Source organism: Nycticebus coucang, chromosome 22 (assembly GCF_027406575.1).
Source record: "Nycticebus coucang isolate mNycCou1 chromosome 22, mNycCou1.pri, whole genome shotgun sequence".
Lineage (NCBI taxonomy): Eukaryota > Metazoa > Chordata > Mammalia > Primates > Lorisidae > Nycticebus > Nycticebus coucang.
The window spans coordinates 4,421,429-4,447,381 of NC_069801.1; the positions used below are offsets into that span (position 1 = coordinate 4,421,429).

Genomic DNA, 25,953 nt, shown 5'->3' on the forward strand with positions numbered 1-25,953 from the left:
TCTTAATTGCCCTGTAGATCAGGCATCTGAGTCAGGTCTCACTGGTACAAAGTGTTGGCCGGGTGTGTTGCTTTCCAGAGGCCGTAGGGAAGGATCTTTTCCTTGCCCGTTGCATCATCGTGAGGCTGCTCGCATTCCTTGGCTTCTGGCCCCTTCCTTCATCCTAAAGCCAGCAGCACAGAGTCTCTGACCCTGTTTCCATCATCTTTTCTCATTCTCTGATTCTGACTGCTTCTATTTCCTCCTTCCACTTTTAAGGACTCTTTTAATTACATTGAGTCCACCTGGATAATCCAGAATAGTCTCATTATTTCCTGTGTAACCTGTTATACTTACAGGTCCCAGGAATTAGGATGTGGATTTCTTCGGGAGGTTATCATCCATCCTATCACAGAGGTTATTGGGATTGAATAAAGGGGGGATGGAGAAGGCATCGTTGGATTTGGTCACCTGGAGCTCTTCGTAGCCCTGCCGAGTGATTTCAGTGGAGTTTGGCCCAGAGGCCTGTTTGGAGGGGGTCAAAGAGCGAAAGGGGTGGACATGGAGGCTGCAAGCCTTGATGATTCTTGATAGGAGGTTGCTGTGAGGGACAGTACATTGTGGCTAGAAACCATGAGAAAGCACAGAGATCAGCTCTGAGACAGTGAAGTGGGAGACAGAATGCACAGGAGTTGGTTAGGGAAGAGCCTGTGAGGAAGGGACGAGGAGAGCGTCTGCTGCAGTAGGTTGTCTGGATAAAGAACCTGCAGTGAAACAAAGAAATGGTTTGCAGGGGGGTGGCATGTGAAGATGGCATTCACAGGATTGTTTTAATAAGAAGGAGATGTAGTGGCAGTTCCCGTGCTTGCCTCTGGTGCGGTGGACAGGATCTTTGTCAGCAGCCACTTCAGGGCCCCACAGCACCCTGTCAGATGCTCGCGTTGTTGCATGGGTGGCCAGCTGAATCTCAAGTCAGTAGAGCTGCTGCCTTTATTCTTCGGGAAGCCTGGACATTCCATGGTCTAACCTGTCTTAGTACCTTAGTGGAGGGGCTTCCTCCATGCAGCTCAGAAATTGGGCCTCTCCTGTCCTTTCTCTGTGGCAACCAGTTTCCCTGTATTTCCTGTCCCTCTACCTGCTAAGTTGGAGTCCTGCCTTAGTTTCTTTTTTATTTCATTCCTCCTTAATGACATCTTTTCACTCCATGGTACTAACTGAACACTAGGCTCTGGGCAAACGAAACACAGATCTCTGCCCTGTAGGGCCTGCATTCTAGTGGACCCATCTCACAACTAACAGGGCCATCCCAGGTTTTCATCTCCCTGAAGGCAGGGCATGAAGTTTATGCAGTCTGCTCTCTTTTGGGGGGTCTGGAGTGATCTAACCAGTTTGCTGTTGGAGCCCTGTCTACCTCTGATTGTGGGTAGCTACTGGGCTGAGCAGTATTTCCTGCTGTTGGCATAGTGCCGGTCTCCACCCCCAGTCACCCACAGCTCTCCTCACTTGACTAGCTGTGGCTCCCAGACTGATCCAGGCCTCCTCTGAGAGGTCTTCTCTGCACCTCCATGTGTGAGATAGGGACCTCTCTTTCATTGCTCCCTCTCTTACCCAGCTTCAGTTGCAAAGTCCACAGTACATAACCACTCTCGTACAGATGGCTTCAACCTTCCTGTCCCCTGTCCTCCGTTATCCCCAACTGGACAGATCTTGATCTTCAATGAAGCCTGTCTTCTGGCTTCTCTGTGCCTGCCCCCAGGCAGCTCAGTGTTGCTGGGGAAGTCTGAGATAACATAGCTGTTAGCTTTCTATGTATTCTTTTTATATACGTATAAAAATAGTGTACTCAGTATATACCAGTAACAAAAGGTGAGTACAAGCCACATTTGAGCACCTCTTGTAATTGTAGGAGTCAAATGCGATTTGAGTATTATGATTTTAATGCAGGTTTTTCCTTCATTAAAATCTGTATACATTTTTTTGGCACTGTGTGTGTGTGTGTGTGTGTGTATTTTTTAAGAGACAGAGTCTTGCTCTGTTGCCCAGGTTGGAGTGCAGTGTCATGGTCATAGCTCATTGCAGCCTCTAACTCCTAGGCTCAGGGGTCCTCCCCCTCTGGCTCTCAAGTAGCTGGGACCATAGATGTGCACTACCACGCTTAAGTTTTCTTCTTCTTTTTGTTTTTAGAGACGAAGTCTTGCCATATTGCCCAGGCTAGTCTCAAACTCCAGGTGTTAAGCGATCCCCCACCTCGGCCTTCTGAGTAGCTGGGATTATAGATGTGAGCCACCGCACCCGGCCTTCCAGTGAATTCTGGATTGTCAGCCTCACGGGGGCAGTTATCACTACTACAGTCTTGGATCTTTCACCAAATGAGCTTGTCGTGATTCTCCATGAAGCCTTGCGTTCTGTGTCAGCAATGCTTCTGTGTCTGCCGTATCACCCTGACCAGGGTACGTTGTCCTCCCCTTCTCAGGCTCTTCAGAACTTTCTTCGTAGCATAGTGGCCTCTTCCTTCCAAGGCACTTTCCTTCTTCTTTGGGATAAGGTCCTCTTCTGGTGGTCCTTCTGTGTTTTGGGCCGCCTTTAAATCTTCTTAGTCAGGATCTTCCTTCTCAATCCAGCTTTCAAGAGTGAAGTCCCTGGGGGGCTTCTGTTCTGTAGCTCCTCTTTTCACACACTAAGTAATTTCAATTCCTAACAGCTGAAAATAACCATCTCTGTGTCCCTAGTTAAGCCCCAACTTCTCGTCACGTGCTGGCTCTGGTGCTTTATAGACACCCCATACATAAAGGATTCAGCTCAACACTGAGCTCTGACTCTTCCCTCATACCTGCTGTCCTATAGTGATCCTTATTTTCCTCCCTCTCTGGATCAAGTGCAGCACCAGCCTTCTCAAGCCTTCCTCCACCCTTTCTGTCATGGCATTTGTTGGTGCCTGGCCCCTTTTGCAGTTGAGTAAAGAAGCCTGTGGATACCTTCTCAGAATCATGTCTTAAACTGGATTACAAAGGAAACCAACTACTGAAATGCAGTTATCAGAATTTTCATAAAGCACAGGTTTGTGATAATATATATATGTTTCATTAATATTCTTAAATAGCAAGATCTAATGGTTGGCCTGTAACTACTATGACTTTGCAATAGTGATGAATGGAAATATTTCATAACACAGCATTGATAACTGGGGGAAAAATTGGGATTTAAAAATTATATGTACAGTCTGTATTGCTGAAGTTTGTTGACCATGTTTACAATTAAACAAAAAGATGGAATTTCATTTGGAAGTTAGTGAAACAAGTATGTGTTTCATTTCTCATCCAAGTTCTTGGACTCTTGTTCTGCCTTCACTATTTAATCCCTCCATTTCTCTCTGTTGTCACTGTCACCTCTTCTTACCTGGACATCTGCAAGACCCTCTTTCTACTTGGGACCCCCCTAGTTCATCCCCCTTAACAGCAGAGATCTTTTAAAAATAGTAAAATGTGAATCAAAGTCCTGTTATTACCTACCTTTATACTCTTCAGTTTCTTTTCACTTTTTTCTGGCTATAAATCCACACATGAACATGGCCAACAAATCCCTGTTTAGTCTGGTCCTCTCTTGTCCACTGCTTGCCTGTTGCGGGCCCTTCAGTCCCCCCTTACTCTTCTGTTCGTTCTCCAAGTTCTTCACATGTGCCTTGTCATTACTACTGCAAGACCTTGGAACATACCATTTCCATCTATTGCTGCATATCGTATTATTCATCTTACCATCAAGTTGGTAGCTTTCAACAACCTACTTGTATTACCTTTGTTTCTGGGCATGGCTTATGTAGTTCCTCTGCTAAAGGTCTCACAAAGCTGTAGTCAAGCTGTTGGCCAGGCTGGGTTCTCATCTGAAGGCTTGATTGTGGGGGAGGATTCTCTTCCTAGCTAGTGTGGTTGTTGGCCTTGTGAATGGTTGGACTGAGGCCTCATTTTCTTACTATTACCTGAGACTGTCAATTGTTTGTGCCTTCCTGGTATGGCTCTTTGGCTTCCTCAAAGCCAGCAAGAGAGAGCGAGTTCTACCAAGAAGGCTATTGGCATCTTACGTGATGTGATTACATCAGCCCATCACTTTGCTATATACTCTTGGTTAGAATCAACTCATAGGTGCTGCCTACACTCTTAAGTGTAGGTAAGGGTTTACAAAGGAAGCTGGGATCTGTGCCACCCCACCCTTACCCTAACTCACACATGTGAGTATCCTTTCCTATACTTGTAAATATCCTTAAAGAACAGAATTTCCATATACCTCTTCAGAGAAATGGCTTTTTGTTACTATGTGCCAAGCTACACATAACGAGCAGAGTAGGAATAGCAAAACAAATTTACAACATCCAGGGATGTTGTACCTGTATCAGGAGTTTACTGGGTGGTCCATTGAAATAAGGGGGGAAGAAAACAACTTTCTTTTTTTTTTTTTGTAAGAAAAGCTTTTATTGGCGAGGGAGGAATGCTGCAGAGCAGCACCAAGGAGGAGAGAAAAGGAGAGGGAGAGAGGGGAGGGGAGAGAGAGCACAACTTTCTTTTCTTAATTAAATTTCTTCTCATTCCTTCTTCTCTTTCTTCAACAAACATTTCTAAGATGCTTGCTAGGTGTTAGGGTTAGAAACGGGATGAATCAGACTGGAGCTTGCAGTTGGAACTACATGTTTCTCAATTGAATATTAGTATTTTTGAACTGGAAGGTCTGGAAATTAAAATTTTTTTTTTATTGAACCATTTTTTCAAACATAATCCTAAGGAGAACCAAAATCTATAAAACAGATAAAGGTGGAGATGTTGTTGCCCTCGGTAGAGTGGAGTCATAGCTCACAGCATCCGCAAAATCTTGGGCTCAAGTAATCCTCTTGCCTCAACCTCCTGAGTAGCTGGGACTACAGGTGCCTGCCACAATGCCCAGCTAGTTTTTCTATTTTTAGTAGGGCGTGGGTCCCCCTTTTGCTCAGGCTGGTCTCGTCAACTGCTGAGCTTAGGCAGTCCACCTGCTATAGCTTCCCAGAGTGCTAGGCCAGAGTGCTAGAATTACAGGCATGAGCCATCACACCTGGCCTAGCTATAGGTGGTTTAAAAACTCTTTGATTTGTAATTGGTTAAAGAAATGAAGCTTTGTCTTAAGGTGTAGAATGTTACAAGTTAAGGAGTTGGAGGTTGCTGTGAGCTGTGATGTCATAGTACTCTACCAAGGGTGATAAAATGAGACTGTCTCTTAAAAAAAAAAAAAAAAAAAGTCTGTTAATCAGAGACCAGCCACCGCCCTTATAACTCAGACTCAGGTGATTTCTTATGTGAATGGAGGACCTGCTAGTGTGGTTTAAGCTTTGTCTTGCTTAGTTTTAAGAACTAGGTGTAGGATATCTCCAAAAAGGAGATGGCACGATGAGGCTTCTCTGACCTGAGAGGGGGGTCCATTCAGTCAGCTGGGGAGAACTTAAGATTTTATTTTACCTCACAGCTATCATGATTTTTCTCTACCCTTGTTAGGTTTAGTACTTGGGGCCCTACTACAAAGGACAGATTAGCAAGAGAAATAATAGATAAAAAAAAAAAGTAGAGACGAGGTCTCACTCTGTCACCAGGCTGGAGTGCAGTGGCCCAGGCATAGCTCACTGAAGCCTCGAACTGCTAGTCTTTTTCGTTGTTGTTAATTTTAATTTTTTGTTTATTTATATTTTTTGAACTGCTAGTCTTAAGTGAGCCTCCTGGCTCAGCCTCCCAAAGTGCTGGGATTAAAGGCCTGAGCCATACCAGGCCAAAAGAAAGATTTTTTAAAAAATTTTAGATTAACGGGAGGGTACAAACAATTAGGTTACAATCAAGAGATAGATTTTTAATTATCTCTGTGCTTAGAGGAATTCACAAAGAAATATGGGGTGGTGCCTGTGGCTCAGTGAGTAGGGCTCTGGCCCCATGTACCGAGGGTGGCGGGTTCAAACCCAGCCCTGGCTGAACTGCAACCAAAAAATAGTGGGCGTTGTGGCGGGCGCCTGTAGTCCCAGCTGCTCGGGAGGCTGAGGCAGGAGAATCGCGAAAGCCCAAGAGCTGGAGGTTGCTGTGAGCTGTGATATCATGGTACTCTACCAAGGGCGGTAGAGTGAGACTCTGCTCTACAAAAAAAAAAAAGAAAAGAAATGTGACTGAAAGGAGCCCTAGAATATGGGGCTTATGTACTCTCTTAACAGGGGAGGAGTAGAGATCAAAGGGCACTGGTGGGAAAATAGGTAGCAATTTGGAAAGATAAACAGGCCTCAGGAGGATGGGTAGGAGATACAGTGAGGTAGTTCTGTGACATCGTTTCTTTGGATGCGTTCTGTTTGGGTGTATTTTCACCTTAGAAGATTCCATTTGCTCCTATAGGGGGAAAATTTAAGGCATTTGAGTTCTTTGAGTTCTTTTGGGAGGCTATACTTTTAGTCAGATATTGGGTTTCAAAAACTCAGTGCCTGTAGCTCAAAATAATTTTTATGCCACAGTGCCTTATTTTGAATCCCTTCGTGGTATAGGAGAGGAAAAATCACTGAGATTCTGGCTTGCTTGATAGTGGTACTGTAGATAATGAAATATACAGGAAAGGCCGGTTTCAGGAGGTGTTGAATTTATACTTGTATGGTAGAGGTTAGAGCCCTGTGGAACATCTGGAGATCTTAGAAAGCACTTGGAAGTGGATCTGGGACCTCAAGAGAGAGCTCGAAGAAGGTGAGAGTGCAGATGAAATTTTCCTAGGAGAGTAGGGAGGATGAAAAAAGAAAAGCGTTTCTAGAAATGAACTAGAGGAGGCTGGAAAATGAGAGAGGATGGAAGAAATAATAGGAAGGAAATTGAGCTTATAAAGGAAGACTAAAAAGGGATAGTTGAAGATGAGGAGAGTCGCAGAAACAAAAGGAGGGCAAGGAGAAAGAGTGCAGAGACAGGAGGGCAGGGCTGCAGGGTAAATCACACGTGTTAAGAAGTGTCTTTTTACTTTTTATTTTTATCAAGAAATCACAGCCTGGAAGGAAAATATCTTTTGATTTAATATTGTAATTGGCTCCATGAACAAACTACAAGGACCTCATATATTTTTTATAATTTCTCTTAACTTCTGCACCTTCTGAATTGGTTCCCAGAAGTGATGGATTTTCTGCAAAAGGAAGGAGTTGAGATTCTGGAAGTTCCGGGGCTGACTTTCTGACTGGACTCACCATTCCCCTCACCCTGCCACCAAGGCACGTGGTCCCTACGGAAAAAGCCCTTAATCCCCATTAGTGGGAGAGACAATTTGAGACAATTTTTCCTTTCGCCCTTTTCCCATTCTCCAAACAAGGTGTCTGTCCCATTAACAATTCTTTTCTTCCTCTTCTCAGTATCTGGGTCTTTGTGCAATAAGCAGCTGTACCCAGACTGAAACCGCCTTGAGGTTTGGACAGCATGTATGATAGAAGGTACTCTTTTGAGGAGGAAATGGAGGGCTGTTTATTTAAATGAATTTCGAGCAGTTGGCATACCACTTAAAAATAATAGCTTAGGTTACAACTTCATACCTGTTGACAGAAGAGAAGCCATACGTTAAAATAATTTAAAGAGGTTTATTCTGAGCCAAATTTGAGGACCATGGCCTGGAGCCATGCCTGAGAAACTTGGAGCAAGTGGACTCCTGGTGGTTGGGTTACATTTGGTTTTATACATTGATATATTTCAGGGACACAGGAATTACAGGTAAAATCATGAATCAATATGTGGAAGGCGTACATTGGTTTGGCCTGAAAAGGTGGGATATCTTAAAGCAGAGGCCCACAGTCATCGGTGGGTTTAAAGATTCTTTAGCTGACAATTGGCTGAAAGACTTAGATTCTGTCTTATAGACTGGGAGTCAGTGAAAAGGAATGCTGAGTTAAAAGCAGGGTCTGTGAATCAGAAACAAGCTGCAGGACCTATGCCCAGACCCAAGTGGTTGGTTGTGTATACTGAGGACCTGCAGGGGGGTCTTGCATAGCCTTAGGCCTGTTGATGAGTCACAGAGAACATCTCTTAAGAAGGGACGAGGACATGATGAGGCTTGTCTGATCTCCTTTCTCATGGCTAACAACTGAGTTTTCGGGATCCCCTTGGCCAAGAAGGGGGTCCAGTCAGTCACTCGCTGTGTGTGTGTGAGGGTGCTTGAAATTTATTTTAGCTCACATCTGTCATCCATGTCCTTACTGATCGTTATTCTCTATCAGTTAAAGATGGTGTATTAAAATTTCTGCATTTGTCTCTTATTTTTGTCAATTTTTGCTTTTGTTTATTTTGAGATGGTGTTTTTAGGTACATAAAGGTAGAGAATTGTGACTTCTTGGTGAATTGAATAGAATATTTTATTCTGAAACATATCTCATGGCTTGGGGTGCCAGCCACATACGCTGGGGCTTGCGGGTTCGAACCCAACCCAGGCCTGCTAAACAACAATGACAACTACAACAACAAACTAGTCGGCGGGCGCCTGTAGTCCCAGCTACTTGGGAGGCTGAGCCAAGAGAATTGCTTAAGCCCAAAAGTTGGAGGTTGCTGTGAGCTGTGACACCACAGCACTCTACTCAAAAAAAAAAAGAAAAAAGAAAGAAAAATGTATCTCATTATCCCAAGTAATGATCTCTACCTGAAGTCTACATTATTAGTAAAAGTTGACCAGTTTTCTTTGGTTAGTGTTTGAGTAATGTATCTTTCTCTACCATTTTATTTTCAACTTTTCTCCTTCCTTGAAAGCAATATGGATGTATGATTTGCTTTGAGAGAATGGATTAAAAGACAATTTTTGTCTTTTGATTAGAAATTTTAGTTCATTTGTATTTAATATAATTATTGATCAATTAAATTTAAATCCGTCACCTGCTCCCTTTGTATTTTTCCACATGCTTTGTGGGGTGACTGGGGTCTTCTTCCCTATGTTTACATTAATCAAATTTTACCACTGCCTCTGCTACCATTCCAGCCTCTCTATTAATTTGGTAGTTATATACTCTTGCTGTTCTTTTATTGAATATCCAGAGATTATAACTGCATTCTCTTTTTTTGTAGAGACAGAGTTTCACTTTATCGCCCTCGGTAGAGTGCCGTGGCGTCATACATCTCACAGCAACCTCCAACTCCTGGGCCTAGGGGATTCTCCTGCTTCAGCCTCCCGAGTAGCTGGGACTACAGGCGCCCACCACAACGCCTGGCTATTTTTTTGTTGCAGTTTGGCCGGGGCTGGGTTTGAACCCGCCACCCTCGGTATATGGGGCCGGTGCCCTGCTCACTGAGCCACAGGCGCTGCCCTATAACTGCATTCTTGAGTTATCAAAATCTGAAGTAAATTAATATTTTACCCCTCTCTGGTCATTGTAGAAACCATAGGAGATTAACTCTATTTATATCACCATAATTTTTTATGCTATTGTTTTTTTAAATTCTATATGTATTTTAAACCATACATAATTATGGTTTTTAAAATAGTGTTTGTTTACATTTCCCATCTTCTTTCCCCTTTTTTTTGGTTTTCACTTCTTCCTGCGTTTCAAAGTTGTCATCTAGGATCATTTCTCTTCTGCTCAAAGAAGATCCTTTATTATTATATTACTCCCTTTAGTGCAGGTCTGGTAGGGTTAATTCTGTGATACTGTGATATAAGAAGAAATATATATTTGGTCTTCATTTTAGGTCCCTGGCAGAGAGCCCCTGAAAGGGTTAGAATTTCCTGAGTGATGGCAGCATCTGTTGTTGTTCATAATAAGCACCTTTCAGCCATAACAGAGTTTATGCTAATGAGGAGCCTGGTTACCAAAGCAACTGACCTCATGATTGGAGGGTTAGAGCACTCAGCCTTACCAACCCCACAAGGTCCAGGGAGGAGAGAGGAGAGAGGAGCTGGAGATTGAGTTAAATTATCAATGCCCAGTAATTAAATCAATCTCACCTACAAAATGGAACCTCCATTAAAACTCAGAACAACAGAGCACAGGCAGCTTCCAGGTTGGTGAACAGGTGGAACGTGCCGGTAGGGGAGGAGCTGGATGAGGCTTGGAAGTTCTGAGCTCCTCCCCACACCATGCCCTGTGCATCTCTTCCATTTGGCTATTCCTGAGTTGTATCCTTTGTAATAAACCAGTAAAGCTAAATAAATGTTTCCTTGAGTTTTGTGAGAAATTCTAGCAAATCACTGAATCTGAAAAGGGGGTATAGTAATCCCTGATTTACAGCTGGTTAGTAAGAAGTACAGAAGAGCTGGACTTGGACTTGCTGTCTGAAGGGGACAGTCTTGTAGATGGAGTCCTTAATCTGTGAGCTATAACTCTTGAGTGGCCAAACTGAGTTAAATTGTAGAATAACCTCGTTAGTGTCCACAGAAAACTGGAGAATGGGTTGGTGTGGGAAAACTCAAAACTTTTGGAGTCAGAAGTTTTTCCTCTTAAATCCTTTCCATTTTCATTGATCTCAAAAAGGTGGTCATTTTATCCTCACTTTTGATATTTTTGCTGGGTATAGAATTCTAGTTTGGCAATTTACCTTCTTTTACATTTTGAAAATACCATTCTGTTACCTTCTAACAGTGATGCGCTGCTCAATGCATATGTTGAGAAATGAGCTGTCGGTCTTACTGTTCTTTTGAATGTAATATGTAATTTTTCTCTGGCTATTTTTAAGATTTTTCTCTTTGTCATAAGTTTTCCATAAACTTATGTTTCAGTGTGATTTTATTTGAATTTATCTATCCAGTTTGGAGTCTATAGTATCTCCTGAATCTGTGAGTTGATGCTTTTGTGTGTTTTGAACAATTCTCAGCGGTCATTTCTCCAGATATGGCTTATGTGCCGTCCTTCCTCCCTCTCCTGCTGGGATTTCAGTTAGACATCAGTTAGGCCTTTCTGCTGGATTCCATATGACTCTTACGTTCTTTCATGTATTCTGGTCCATATTTCTCTCTGTATTTCTGGATATTAATTTTCCATTTATTACTTCTGTTGGGGGCCAGAGTGCCTGGTTTTCTGAACCTGGTTGACTTGCTTTGATTACTTGGCTGAGCTAGAAAGTATAATCAAGGCACACTGGTAATTGAAGGCAAAAGTGAATGGACAGAAAATAAAACTGGAGCAGCAAAGGCAGCATGAATATAAAGCAAAAGTGACCTGCACAAGTTTCAGCATGACAAAGAAAAACGATAAAGTTTAGAGCACTCCCACAGAGGGTGGGAGGCGGGCCGCTCTCTCGTGAGGATGAGATGAGAGAGGTGGAGCTGCGGAGGCTGTGCACAGGGACTGACGCGCTTCCTCTCAGTTTGAAATTGGTTGCAGCGCTTTCATCGACCTTTCTGTGCCTCCGTGCTTTATTGCCCTTTTCTATTATTGGTCTTTGATTATTGTCTCTCTCTTTTTTTTTTTTGAGACAGAGTCTTACTTTATTACCCTCGGTAGAGTGCCATGGTGTCATATCTCACAGCAACCTCAAACTCTTGGGCTCAAGTGATTCTCATGCCTTAGCCTCCCAAGTATTTGGGACCACAGGTGCCTACCACAATGCTGGCTATGTTTTTTTTTTTTTTTTGAGACAGAGTCTCATTTTATTGCCCTCTGTAGAGTGCAGTGGCATCACAGCTCACACCAACCCCTAGGCTTAGGTGATTCTCTTGCCTCAGCCTCCCAAGTAGCTGGGACTACAGGCGTCTGCCACAAGCCCTGGCTATTTTTTTGTTGCAGTTTGGCTGGGACTGGGTTTGAATGCATCACCCTCAGTATATGGGGCCGGTGCCCTACCCACTGAGCCACACGTGCTGCCCAACACTCGGCTGTTTTTTGGTTGTAGTTGTCATTGTTGTTTGACAGGCCTGGCCTGGGTTCGAACCTGACAGCTCAGGTGTATGTGGCTGATGCCCTAGCAACTGAGCTACAGGCGCTGAGCCTATCATCTCTTTCTATATTGTTCATTGGTCACCCACATTCTTTTTTTTTTTTTTTTTTTATTGTTGGGGATTCATTGAGGGTACAATAAGCCAGGTTACATCGATTGCAATTGTTAGGCAAAGTCCCTCTAGTCACCCACATTCTTATCGGCTCTCTACACTTCCTGGTTCTGCAGGACAGGCTTTCCCTTTGAAGCTCCTTTGTTAGTATACCTTCTCAGCTTCTTTGAAAGTCTGTAGCTAAACCCCAGTGATTGACATCTTAATTTCAGTCATAGTCTTTAATTCTAGAATTTATGTTTGGTTGTATTATTTAGGGCAAGATTTTTGTTGTTCTAGTTTCTTGATTCTTTTTCTTTGAGACAGGGTCTCACTCTTATCACCCCAGTTTCCCGTGATATTCAGTATAGTACTGTGCTTTACAGCTTTGCAGCCTGAGAGCGAGTCTGGGAGTGGGGCAAGCTTCACCATCTAGGTTCGTGGAGGTGCACCCTGTGATGTTCTCCTAAGGACATGTTTCTTAGAATGTGTACTGACTCTGTATTGACAATGGAAATATTCAAAGTGAAATACAGAGTTCAATGACATATGGAAAAATATATCACTGCACCCAATAATTATAGATTATATTCTATTTCATGTGCTCAGGGAACATTTACCAAAATTGCTAATCTATACAGTGAGTCTTGACAACTTTCATGACTAAAGCTACAATATCAGACTTGTTATACAGATAGGTTTAATACTTGATCAGTATAAATCATTAAAGTAATAAGTAAAGGAGAAAAATAATATGATGATGCTGGTAGATGCAGAGACTGCCTTTGATAAAATTGAGCACTGATTCAAAGTGAAATATCTTAACATAATAGAAGGTAACTTTCTTGATTTGATAAAGGTTACTTAGAAAAATCTTGAGACTGGGAAAGATTTCACTGTTACCATTTCTGCATATTATTTTGCTGGAGACCCTACTTAGTTTAGTAAGACAAGAAAAATAATAGTACAGGGGTCAGAAAGAAAGGCTAAAACTGATTTTGTAGATGACATTGTATATGTACAAAATCCAAAAATATCTCCATGTAACTTATTATAAATAATAAAAAGCAAGGTTGCAAGATTCAAGGTGACTCTTGACACAATTGCAATTTTATATACCACAACAATCACTCAGAAATTAATTCTAAATTTGTATCAGTCTGCATTCAATCAGGAGAGAGAATCCAGCAAACTGAAGGAAAAGTTTAATGTGTAAAAGTAATTATAGCAGGGAATCGAAATGAATTGGCTAGGCTAGTAAAAAGTGCAGAGGACTCTGACGAATTTGAGGCTGGCAGATGCTTGGAGCAGGTGCTACACCCAGAGCTCAGAGTCCCCAGAGAAGACCCTCCACCCCCCCATCCAGACCATAGCCTGAGGGCAAGGCTTTATTACATGCCAGAGAAGTTGCTGGGGTGTCATGAGGATGGAAATGCGCTTTCTGGAATGTGCCAGAAGTTGCTTGCTAGGGCTCTACTCAGAAGCTCCTCATGGAGAGATGTCTCACTGGAGGCATCCTGTCCTAAAGCCACCTGAGTGGGATGCTGTGGGGAGCTGCTGGCTGCTGTGTGCTGCCGTCTCCGGAGGCAGGAGATGCTGCAGTGTTTCAGGAGCTGGGTGCTGGAGAGTAACACACATTACTATTTTAACTGTATGTAAGCTGTGGTGACTGTATATTAAAGTTGTACCCCACGCAGTTACTCTCTTGATCAGTCATGTGGGCTCATCTTATAGTGTGTATTTTCACGGGCCTTTGCAAAGTTCAGCCTCGTCTGAACTTGTCTGCCTAAATCGCTTGGACAGGACAGAACTCCTTCTAATTTAGGCCTGCATGAGGAAGATTGTCCTTCACTTGCTGAGTCCTTTACTTTTTACTTGAGGATTCCAGTGCCATATATAACTTTGCCATTGCTCAAGATTTCATTTCTTCTGCCTGCTCAGTATAGGGCATTCCTTTATCTAAAAGAACGGGACATACAGATGTTTAAGACCATTCACTTACAGCTAGCAAATACCCATAGCCATATATTTGAATGGCTTTACACACCTACGTGGAAAAGGGAGCATACAAAATCACTGTCCTTTTTGATGTAGGTTGTGTAATCCTTTCCCATATAAATCACTGATTTTTATTATAAATGTATATAAAAATATATACTTAATTATAAAAGTAATAAATGGCCATTGGAACAATTCTAACAATACAGGAAGTAGAGATTAAATACTGACTTTGTCCTAAAATTGTACACTTTAAAACAGCGGTTCTCAACCTGTGGGTCGAGGCCCCTTTGTAACAATGAAAATACATGGCGGCTTTAGGAAGGTTGAAAACCACTGCTTTAAGAGATAACCATGTGAGCAACTTGATTTATGTCCTCCTTTGGACTTTACAAATGAATATGTAAGCACGTGCGCACACACGCGCCAGAGGAATCATGTACACCTCTTTCCTATTTTGGGTGGGGGGTGCTGGGCAGAGTCTCAAGTTGTTGTCCTAGGCAGAGTGCTATGGTATCATTGCTTGGGGCTCAAGCGATCCTCTTGTCTCATTTTTTTTTTCCCTATTTTAAGTAGAGATGCGGTCTCACTTTTGCTCAGGCTGGTCTCGAACTCATGAGCTTAAGCAGTCCACCCACCTCAGCCTCCCAGAGTGTTGGGATTACAGGCGTGAGCCACTGCACCCGGCCCTCTTCCCTGTTTTTTCATCTTAGCACACGATACTTTGTGGACATTTTTCATGTCAGTGCATATGTGTGGGTGTGCATGTGCTTAAATGCGTAGTGTGGGTGTGCCATACGAAGTTTCCAGCCAATCCCTTCTTGGTTATCTCGGTATTTTGCTCTTGTAATAAAAGATGCACTTCACAGCTTTGTTGTCATATTTTTGCAGATTTCTTCAGTTACTTTCTAGGACAAAATGTTCTTGTCAGTGTGAACATTTGCCACATCCCCTTTAGAAATGTGCCAGTTTGAGAGTGTCCATTTCCCCACACCCACACTCATAGTAGGTATCAGTCTTTTAAATCTTTCTCAGTTGTACAGTGAAAAACTTATTTCTCCTTTTCATTTGCATTTCTTTGTATATTTCTGTAGTTTAACTTGTTTTGCAGTAATCATTTGTTAACTTTTCCGTTATGTAACTTATTTTGAATTATTCTCAGTCTTTTTTTTTTTAAGTAGATTTCTTTTTTCTTTTTTTTTTTTTGTTGAGACAGGGTCCCACCCTATGCCCCTGAGCAGAGTGCAGTGGGCGTGGTAGCTCACCACAACCTCAGACTCAGGCTGCTGGCACCCCGCTGCCTCAGCCTCTGGAAGCCGCTAGATTACAGGCTGGGTTTTTCCATTTTTTTTCATGAGTCGGGGTCTCACTGTCGCTCAGGTGAGTCTCAAACTCCTGAGCTCAAGCGATTCTCCCTCCTCAGCCTCTCACAGTGCTGGGATTACAGGTGTGAGCCACCGCGCCCGGCTTAAGTAGATTTCTTATTCTTTTTCTGATTTTTGTGTGTTTTTCTTTAAAAAATATGTATGTATATATTTTCTCCTGTCAGTCAACCGTATTTCAGCCTTAGTTTTGCCTTGTTGCATCTCATGCCAGTCCTCTGAGTCAGACGCTCAGACTTTGAATCTTTCTGGCCTTGATGGCATAGATACTTAGGAAAATCTTCTTCATACCAATAATTAAGTATTCTCCTTAGATTTTCTTCTTTGTTTTGAACTTTTATCATTAGATTTTTTTTTCAAATATAGCTTAAAATTTTTTTTTGAATGTGGGTGAGGTAGAGCTTTTAATTTTATTTTTCTCCCAAATAGATGCTTATTATTGAGTCCTTGGTCCTTTCCTTCTGATTAGCAATGTTGCCATTACCATGGCGCTAAATTTCCATAAATATGTGGTTCTTTATGTGAACTATTTCTACTCACCGATGTGTTTGTTTTGTGCCTGTATTACTACCGTATGTTTTATTTCTTTCCTTATCCACTGATACAGTATTTGTCACTCTAAAATATTGTAAAGAGAAAATTATTGCTCCTATTCTGTTCTTAAAGATCTAGCAATGGTGGAGTGTGATTTTATCATAGAGATGCTTCGCTTGTCTGAATGGTCTCTTTTTAGTAAGTTGAGATCACATAATCTTTTTTTTTCTCCTTTGGCAACAGAAGTTTTGGGTTGATGAAGAAAACTAATAAAAAGCAACTTTTCTTACCACTGGAGATGGAGTTGAAATAATCTCTGACCTTTATTTCTCTAGCTATTGCTTCCCAGCTTATCTCACATCTTAGAATACACCAAAACCAAAGATATTTGTAGGACCTACTGGTGAGTGGATGAGTCTCCTTGAGGTCAGAAACCACCGGTCAGAGGTGTGGGTGACCCAGTCCCCTCGCAGGGCACCTGTCGTCTGTTGGCGTCATGCTGCACCCACCAGCAGAGTGTCTGGGAAGTGCTGCTCTAGGCTCATGCACTCCAGCTTTACAGTTTTTTATTGTAGGTTATTATAGCTTGACATGAATTTAATATTCAGAGTCAGATTTCTTTTTTAAAAAAATATGAGGTAAAATGTACATAATGCAAAATTTATTGTCTGAACCATTTTTGAGCCTAAGTGGCATTAAGTACATTCACGTTGTTCGGCCATCAGTGCCATTCATCTCCAGAGCTCTGCTCCCCTTGTAAAACTGAAGCTCTACACCCATAAACCATAACTCCTCATCCCTAGCCTCTGGCGTCCACCATTCTACCGTCTGTCTCTATGAATTTGGCTATTCTAGGTGCCTCATCAAGTCAGATCATATAGTATTTGTCTTTTTCTTGCTGACTGGCCTATTTCATGTAGCCTGATGTCCTCAAGGATCATTCATGTTAGAACATGTATCAGAATGTCCTTTTTAAGCCTGAATAATATTCCATTATATCTACCACATTCTGTTTATTCATTCTCCATCAATAGACATTTGAGTGGCTTCAGCCTTTGGATGTTTTGAATAACCACTATGAACATGGGTGTACAAATCTGAGCATCAGACTTCTTGAGGTTTTTTTTTTTTTCTCCATTCATTTTTTTTAGCTCATATTCAACCATCGCAATTTGAATTTAGCTCCCTTTATTCCACTGAACCTTCTTTTCTTCGGTCACCAGTGATTTCAAAGTTGTTAAGTGTAAGGAGCATATTTAAGCGCCTGTTGTGTGGTTTCTCAAACTCGGATAGTTTGACCATACTTTTCCCCGTTAGCTCCTTGAATGGTGAATGCTCCCTGTCCCCCACGCCCCCATATATAGTTCCTTGTTTAATCTCCTCTACCCAGTACTTAAAGGTGGAATTTCCTCAGGGCTTGACTGTGTACCTTCAGCTTTCCTTAGAAATTAGGCCGAGGAATCCCTTCTCTTCTCTTCTTTCCAAAAAAAAGAGAGAGAGAGATTTAAACGAATTGAATAAAATAGGCTCATCTGTTACATGAATAAGATAATTATTTTCTTTGGGAAAAGTAAGACAGAGATGACAAGAATATAAATCATATGAATTACACTAATTTTTTTGAAGGGAATGACAAAAAGTTTCCCCTAGCTTTATTGAAGTATAATTGACAAAAATTATATAAGTTTAAAGCATATAACATGATTTGAAATTCATATGCATTGTGTAATGATTAACATAATTAACATGTCCATAGTTACTGTGTGGGTGGGTGATGGGGTGAGGACACTTCAGATCTGCCTTCCTAGCACATTTTAAGTGAACAATATAATACAGTATTATTACGTATAGTCCACCATGCTGTACATTAAATTCCCCAGAATTTATTTATCTTAAAGTGAAAGTTTGTGCCCTGTGGCATATATCTTCCCCTTGCCTCCACTTTCCCATCCCATGAGAGTTTAGGCCCTTTTCTTCTTGATACCCATTCTTGCTTTGGGTGGCCCTGTCCACTTCCATAGTTTCAGTTTGCTGCTCTTCCCTTTGTTTTTTGAGCTCAGCTCTGTCTGCTGAGCTCCCGCCAGAGCTGCTCCCCCATGTCTGCTGGAATAGCTGATGGGCAGCTCCTGCCTTGCATGTCTGAGACAGACCTTCCAGCTCTTCCTCCCTGTGTCCCTGGTCTCAGTGAAGGGCACCTCAGCCTCTGGGGACTCAAGTCATATTCTGGGGTCAGTTTTTTTTTTTTTTTTTTTGGCCAGGGCTGGGTTTGAACTCGCCACCTCCGGCATATGGGACTGGCGCCCTACTCCTTGAGCCACAGGTGCCGCCCTTCTGGGGTCAGTTTTAAAATAAACTTTAAATTCAGGATAGTTTTAGAGTTACAGGATTTTCAAGAATACCACCTGAACAAGATAACTACACAGAGTAGTGCACACCCAGTTTCCCTGTTAACATTTATTGTGCTCCATTTGTCCCAACCAGATAGCCGGTATGGATACGTTACTGCCGAGGTTCTCAACCTGTGGAGACAGCATTAAGAAGGTTGAGAACCACTGCATTATAGTGAACTGAACCCCACACTGTATTCTGGGCTCCTTGTTCCTTTTCCAGGATCCCTGCATCACATCTAGTTATCTTGTTAGACTCCGTTAGACCCATAGTTTCTCAGATTTTCCTTGAATTTCGTTGACGTAACAGGTTATGTATTTCATACGGTCCTTCGATTTGGGTTTATCTGCCGTCTTTCACATGATTGGATTGGGGTTATAGGTTTTGGGGAAGAAGACAACCCAGGTGAAGTGCTGTTTCTTTTGCATCGTACCCATCCATCTGCTCCAGTGTGACATCACTAATGATGTTAACTGTGATCACCTGGCTGAGGGGGTTATTTGCCAGATTTCTTCACTGTAAAGTTACTGTTTTTCCCCTTACGGGTAATTTTTGACACTTTTTCCTTCTTCTAATCGGTATTGAATTCAAGCCAATTCCTGCTGGTTCTTTTTGCTATTTTTTCATTATTCCCAAAATCACTCTGTGCTGCCACCATTCCAGCCCAGGCCAAATTGCCTGTGCCCAGACTGCTGTGTGAGGTCTCATCTCCTGTCCCTGCCAAGCCATTCTCCTTCCTGAGCAGTCTTTGAAAAATTCGAGTTGTGTTTTGGGCTCTTGTTCTGAAGCCACTGAGTGACTTCCCACAGTTCTTTTTTTTTTTTTTTTTTTGAGACAGAGTCTCACTTTGTTGCCCTCGGTAGAGTGCTGTGGTGTCACAGCTCACAGCAACCTCAAAGTCCCGGGCTTAAGCAATTTGCAGTCTCCCAAGTAGCTGGGACTACAGGTGCCCACCACAGTGCCCGGCTATTTTTTTTGAGTGTGGTGGGGGGTCTCACTCTTGTTCAGGCTGGTCTCAAACCGGTGAGCTCAGGTAAATCCACCCGCCTTGGCCTCCCAGAGTGCTGGGATTATAGGCATGAGCCACTGTGCCATTATGCAAGTAAGTTCTTGAATTCATTTTGTTTGGTTCACTGACTTAAATCCTACATTCTTTTATTTTTTTATTATTTTTTTCCTTTGATGTTGCATTTTTTTATTATTAAATCATAGCTGTGTACATTAATGCGATCATGGGGCACCATACACTGGTTTTATGGACCATTTGACACATTTTCATCACACTGGTTAACATAGCCTTCCTGGCATTTTCTTAGTTATTGTGTTAAGACATTTATATTCTACATTTACTACGTTTCACACGTACCCTTGTAAGGTGCACTGCAGGTGTAATCCCACCAATCACCCTCCCTCCACTCATCCTCCCCCCCTCCCCTCCCTCTCCACCTTCCCCATATTCTTAGGTTATAACTGGGTTATAGCTTTCATGTGAAAGCCATAAATTAGTTTCATAGCAGGGATGAGTACATTGGATACTTTTTCTTCCATTCTTGAGATACTTTACTAAGAAGAATATGTTCCAGCTCCATCCATGTAAACATGAAAGAGGTAAAGTCTCCATCTTTCTTTAAGGGTGCATAATATTCCATGGTGTACATGTACCACAATTTATTAATCCATTTGTGGATCAATGGGCACTTGGGCTTTTTCCATGACTTAGCAATTATGAATTGGGCTGCAATAAACATTCTGGTGCAAATATCTTTGTTGTAATGTGATTTTTGGTCTTCTGGGTATATACCTAGTAGAGGAATTATAGGATTGGATGGCAGCCTACATTCTTTTAAGTGCATTTGTAATATGCTGCGATAGGTACAGTGGTGGATCTACAAGTATGTGTTCATTCTCTGCTCCTCTGAAGGACCCATCTAATCCATCCCCTTGCTCACCGCACACCAGCCTTCTGCACGCTGTGGAAGTGAGTGCTTGTGAGCCTGTTGGGGCCGCGTTGAGTCGTGTGGTTGTGCAGATCTAGGTTGTGTTCTACCTCAGCTGTTTTTAGGATCTACAGTCTTGAGCTTACCTTTTATCTTTCTGTAAAAAGGGGGACAGCAGTGTCTTCCTTTTAAGTTGTGGAAAAAGATAAGAAAAGGAATGTAAGATGTCCAACAACATAACCATAGTAAGTGCAGAACCGATACTTATTGCTTCTTAGGGCCTGAGTATTGTGCTAAGCAGTTCACATTAATTATTTTTGTTAATTCTCACAGCAACTCTGAGGTAGTAGGGATGTTATTATTTTCATGTTGTAATGTAAACGAAGAAAGCAAGGCTTTCCTGTCTGTATACACCACTACAATAATGAGCACATTCATCACTCTCCAAAGTCTCCTGATGACCTTTGCAGTTCCTTCTTCCCACTCTCTTTGTCCTTCTGTGAAATCTTTGACTTTATTGGGGGAATAAAAGTTTCATTGTTAAGGATAAAATACTAGGTAAAAAGGTATTTAGCTTATAGTTTTAGCTTTTGTTTTATTTTTGAGGAGTACAGTAGAAATAATATGATGATTGTAGGTATAGGTTATTGTATTATTTATAGAAAGTTGTGGGGTTTTTTTTTTTTTTTGAGACAGAGTCTTACTCTGTTGCCCAGGCTTGAGTGCTATGGCATCAGCCTAGCTCACAGCAACCTCAGACTCCTGGGTTCAAGTGATCCTCCTGCCTCAGCCTTGCAAGTAGCTGGGTCTACAGACACCTGCCCCCACTCTTGGCTTATTTTTTTGTTTTTAGTAGAGACAGGGTCTCACTCTTGCTCAGACTGGTCTCGAACCCCTGAGTTCAAGCAGTCCTCCTGCCTCAGCCTCCCAGAATGCTAGATTACAGGTGTGAGTCACCACACTGTGCCTTTTAGAAAATTTTGAGAAACGTATTTCAGAACAGACTATCTTGGAAGTTTGGCAGGAAATATATTTTCAGACAGGTTGGAACAATGGTAGAGATGGGCGAGTGTTGGTGGGGGTGATGTAAGGATGACACCTGCCTGGCCACTCACAGGTGGATCTTAGATCTGAGAACCAAATGCTTAATTTCTCTTTGGTTTTTCAGTAGATGGCATTTCTACTGTGTTGGAAAACTAACATGAATTCTAACATCAAATGGTAGTAAAAATATAATCCCTACTTAACTGGAGGGTATACTTAGTTCAAGGGCATTTTGAATTGTCTGTTTTATTGAATGGCATTCTGGTGATTTATTTATTTATATTTATAGATGAAAAGTAATAAATTTTGCCCCATTGCTGTAATCAGCTGAGTATTTCTTTTTAATCGTTCAGTGCACTTGCTGAGGTTAGTTTCTGCTGCAGAAAGCATTATATAATATTAACAGCAGTTTGTAAGAGTTAGTAAAATGTATAGAGTTTTATTTTAATGGATTTCTTCAGCTGTCTCCTAGCTTCTCTGACTGAATTTTCTTGGCTATTTTTCATTTCTTTTCTGTTCTTCCATGTTTTTTGTTTTGAAAGTAATGTGCTTGGGGTGAAAATGACAGCATTTCTGTCATGATTTAACCTTCTTAGAAATGATGTTCTTTGCTCTCTGTTTGGTTGAGATGTGAACCAGGTCCCTGTACTTATCAATGCTGCTCCTTGGTGGTGGGTAAAAAGCCTGTTAACACAGAGTACAAATCGAGTTGGTTGGTAAAGGCATCCCTATAAAATGTTGTCCAGATAGTTAGAGCTTAATATGTTGGGTGAGAATTTCTCTGGAAAAATATTCTTTGTCAGAAGTCTGATTCTTCTTCTAGTCACATAAGTCACAAATGCGGTGGTTTGGCAGGTTAGGTTAAGGACAGCGTGTGTGCTAGAGTTACACTGATAGAGACCGGAAGGCAGGTTAGGGTTTTTGAGCATCTCCTGGTTAGTTCAGGTACTAGTTACAGAGAGAGATGAATTGTAACTTAACAGGTCTCCCTGAGGTAGACTAGCCTCCGAACGCTTTGATATAGAGATACCCTGCGCTTCTGCCACTTGGGGGTTTATTTGTTAATGAAAACCCCTCGGTCAGTTCACGCACTGGTGTGTGTATTAATTCAGTCCAGTCATAGTACGTAGCTCACTGGGAGTCTTACTGAAGAAAAAGGGAGACTTCTGGAGGAAAAAGGAAGATGGGTAATTTTAGGTCCTGAGACATTGCTGTACAGTGTGGCCTGAGAATGAGGCCAGGATACAGGAATCTCCAAAGAGAAAGCTTCCTCGGAACCAGTGTTGAAACTTGGGCCACTTCTTTGATGGGGGAAAAGCTGTTCTGGCCCAATAACCTCTAAGAATTCAGAGCAGAACTGTCCCTTTAACAGTTTTCAGGTTAAATAGGCAGGTGTCAACTGTAATTGCTGTTTACAGTCTGTGCCTCCCACACACCTGTCTCAGCAAATGGATTGTTGTAGCTGTGAAGTGGATTCAGTTGCTTCCTGGGGTTGTGTGGCTCCTTGATGGCTTCTAGTCTTCTTTTTACTTGTTAAATTATATTCCAGGTTCCTTGGAATGAATTTATATTATATTACAGGAGAGACATGGTAAACTCCTAGTATCCTTTACCTTCCCCTCCCCAAACAGCAAGCTTGCTTAAAAAAATTAGCTAAATTCTTCATGGAGTTTTTTTTTTTAAGTCACTGTGAGTGTTACTATTATTGGCACAATTTCATTCAGAGCCATTTTGTCAGAACCTGTAAGTATTTAGGTAAGGAAGTTGACTTCAACCCCATAGATTTTTTTTTTTTCCTTTTTCTTTTGGCTGAGGCTGGGTTTGAACCCGCCACCTCTGGCATATGGAGCCAGTGCCTTACCCCTTTGAGCCACAGGCACTGCCCGATTTTTTTTTTTGTTTTGTTTTTAGACAGAGTCTCATCTTTCTCTGTTGCCCACGCTAGAATGCTGTGGCCTCAGCCTAGCTCCAACTCCTGGGCTCAAGTGATCCTGTCTCAGCCTCCTGAGTAGCTGAGACTACCGGTGCCCACCACAATGCCCAGCTAATTTTCTTTCTTTCTTTTTTTAAATTTTATTTTGAGTAGAGACAGTCTCCCTCTTGGCTCAGCCTGGCCTTGAACTCCTGAGCGCAAGTGTTCCTCCCACCTCAGCCTTCAGCCACTGTGCCTGGTCCCCATGGAATTGTTTTTGGGAATTTGGTTGGTTATAATATTCAGGCACTCAAAGATTGGGTCCTGGCTACTTGGAGATAGTCCATGATCAAGTATTCTAGTGTCTGAACCTTTTACCAGGGCTTGAGCTGGTGGAAAATTAGAGGTAACATTTTAGTGAGTTGACAAATTTTAAAAGTGATTTAGAAGACTTTAAAAAACCATGTACAAGTACTTTATCATCTTATTGTCAAGAAAAGATTAATCAATCCATGTTTTGGTAGTGAAGGAGGTACATAGAGATATTTAATCCAAAGAGGCTTACTTTTTCTCCTTTCTAATAAAAATATTTTGGGAAAATAAAACTTGGTGAGTATTACACTACTGGCTTCTTGCCTTTTGTTGCAAACATGCTGAAATGGCCTAAATAATGATGTTACTAAAACAGCGTTTGCATTGTTTTGATGGGGTATTGATTCCTTCTGTATTGTTCAAAATTGCTTGTGTGCCTCCCAGCAACAAACACATATGTGACAGACTTTATGTGAGATGAGGATTCCAGAGAAATGAAATGCTAGTTTACTTTTCAGTAGCTATGCAACTTAAAAAAAGATTCCATGTTTTTAGAAATGTGGCCTCAAGGCACTAACACACTTGGATCCAGTGCATGAAGCTCCCCGAGTTATTTTAACAAAACCTAATCAGAGTGAACAAAAACTTGGCATTTATGTACTTTGTTTATCAATTGCCAGAAGCCACTTGAAAGACTATGCTGTTCCTTTTAATACAGTCCTTTTGGACAGTTGTCTATATTTTAATATGTAAGTACTTTTGGAATTTGATTGTAAGGAGGTCAATTCAAGTGTTAGATATTGTGGGGTAATGCTGAAGTAGGAGAGTGAAAGTGGCAAGGGGGACTCTCCTTTAGAGAGTGGTGACAGGGTTCTTTGGCTGGCTGTCCTCTGGCTCATGCTGTCATGTGGCTGGCCGTTACGTACACTGCTGCTCAGAAACTGCTGTCCAGGAAGCTCTGGGGAATTGGACCCTGAAGTCAGAGAACAGAGCCTGCTAAAGATTACTGTATTATGATGCTACACGTTTTGTTCGCTAGTGAAAGGAGTACTGAAATTATTTGCTATAACTCTTAATGATTGTGTTTATCTATTGCCAGGAAGTTAAGTTTGTCTTGAGATAGATGGTGGCTTCATGTTTCAAAACAAGACTGTAGGTGTTTCTATCCTTTTAAAAAACATAAGCTAGTTTGTTAATGGGGAAAGTGAGTAAATAATATTTGTTGAAAAGTGAAGCCTGTCAGATACTTCCCCCCCTTTGTCCTCATGTTAAGCCTCTATTAGTTCTGTGTAATTCCAATAGAACTAGCAAGTTACTTTGCTTAAAATGTCTTTTTTTCCCCAGTGCGGTGAAAGTTGAATGTGAGAACGGTTCTTAATAGATATAGTTACACAATTTATTTTATCATGTCTCACTTTATTGCTGTCTTCTAGAACATTGTTATACTAAATGTTCCAATAATGGAAATTTTATGCAGCTACTTCAAATGAAACAAATTTACAAAAACTCAATTTTGGAACTCATTCCTTGAGGACAGGGAAAAAAGCTCACCATGCTGTGTGTGACCAAATTAGATTTCTGATATGCTGACAACTTATCAAACTCTGTCATTTCCAGAAAACAGGTTGTGTGGTCAAATCGAAAAAACAGTATTTCCCAGTCACTTTAAATTGGAAATATTTTGGGTTTTAATATGATTGAATGGTTAAGTCTTTACAAACATTTTCTGGTAACAGGTAATTAAAATGTGGTTTTGTACCTAAATAAAAATGGCGCTACACGGCATCAGGAATGACCGTGGTGCAATTACAGTGGAGTCTTCTTTTCAAGAGGTTAATTTTAAATTCTGAGAGATACTAGTTTTACTTACTGGAGCTCCTTTGTTTTGCAGAGATCATGATGCAGCCGTCCTTTTGGATTTCTTTTTAATAATGTGTGACCCTTCACCTTTGATCCCCTGACCTGCATTACCTTGGTAACCATTTCATTTTTTAATTTAATTTCATTTTTTAATTTTGGTGTACAAGCTGTAACATTTCATCTTTCAAAGTGTAACACGCTGATTTCCTCAAATAGATATACCCCTTTGAGCGATAAATTTGCAAAATGCTGTCTTCATTTTCTGTATTAAAATTCATTTCGGTTTTTAAAATAAAGTGTAATCTGTGTTTTCATCCTTTTAAAATTTAAGTTTAATGAGTGCATTTCCCCATGCGGTATGTTTCCTTTCCTATTTATGTTTTGCCAAAGCTGAATTAACTTGATGTTTGCATACAAGTCACGCACCCAGAATACTCAGAGCCCCTCCTCTGCCTGCAGACCACTGCCCCTCACTCTCACACGTATAGCCCCTCCCTGTCCCCACATACCGCATCCTTTGCAGAGTCATTTGTCTTTTCTTTCTTCCCCAAATTACAGCAACTTGAATTTATCAGTCTCACTTGCCACATTCTACATCCTCAGATTACATTTTATATTCTGAAGTATTATTGGGTGAAAAAGCTTAGACTTA

At 41.5% G+C, this 25,953-nt stretch overlaps 2 protein-coding genes across 11 annotated transcripts in view; both read left to right on the forward strand.

The window, feature by feature from the left end:
* LOC128574643 (calmodulin-binding transcription activator 1-like) overlaps nucleotides 1-25,588 on the forward strand; it is an 83,059-nt gene extending 57,471 nt beyond the window's left edge. The window contains exon 4 of the mRNA XM_053575504.1: nucleotides 25,333-25,588. Coding sequence (XP_053431479.1) covers nucleotides 25,333-25,341 — 9 coding nt within the window. The 3' untranslated portion in view covers nucleotides 25,342-25,588. The remainder of the gene's footprint in view (nucleotides 1-25,332) is intronic.
* LOC128574629 (calmodulin-binding transcription activator 1) overlaps nucleotides 25,385-25,953 on the forward strand; it is a 759,325-nt gene continuing 758,756 nt past the window's right edge. For all 10 annotated transcript variants that reach the window (XM_053575459.1, XM_053575460.1, XM_053575461.1 and 7 more), the window contains exon 1: nucleotides 25,385-25,416. The gene's annotated coding sequence lies outside the window, so the exon portion shown is untranslated. The remainder of the gene's footprint in view (nucleotides 25,417-25,953) is intronic.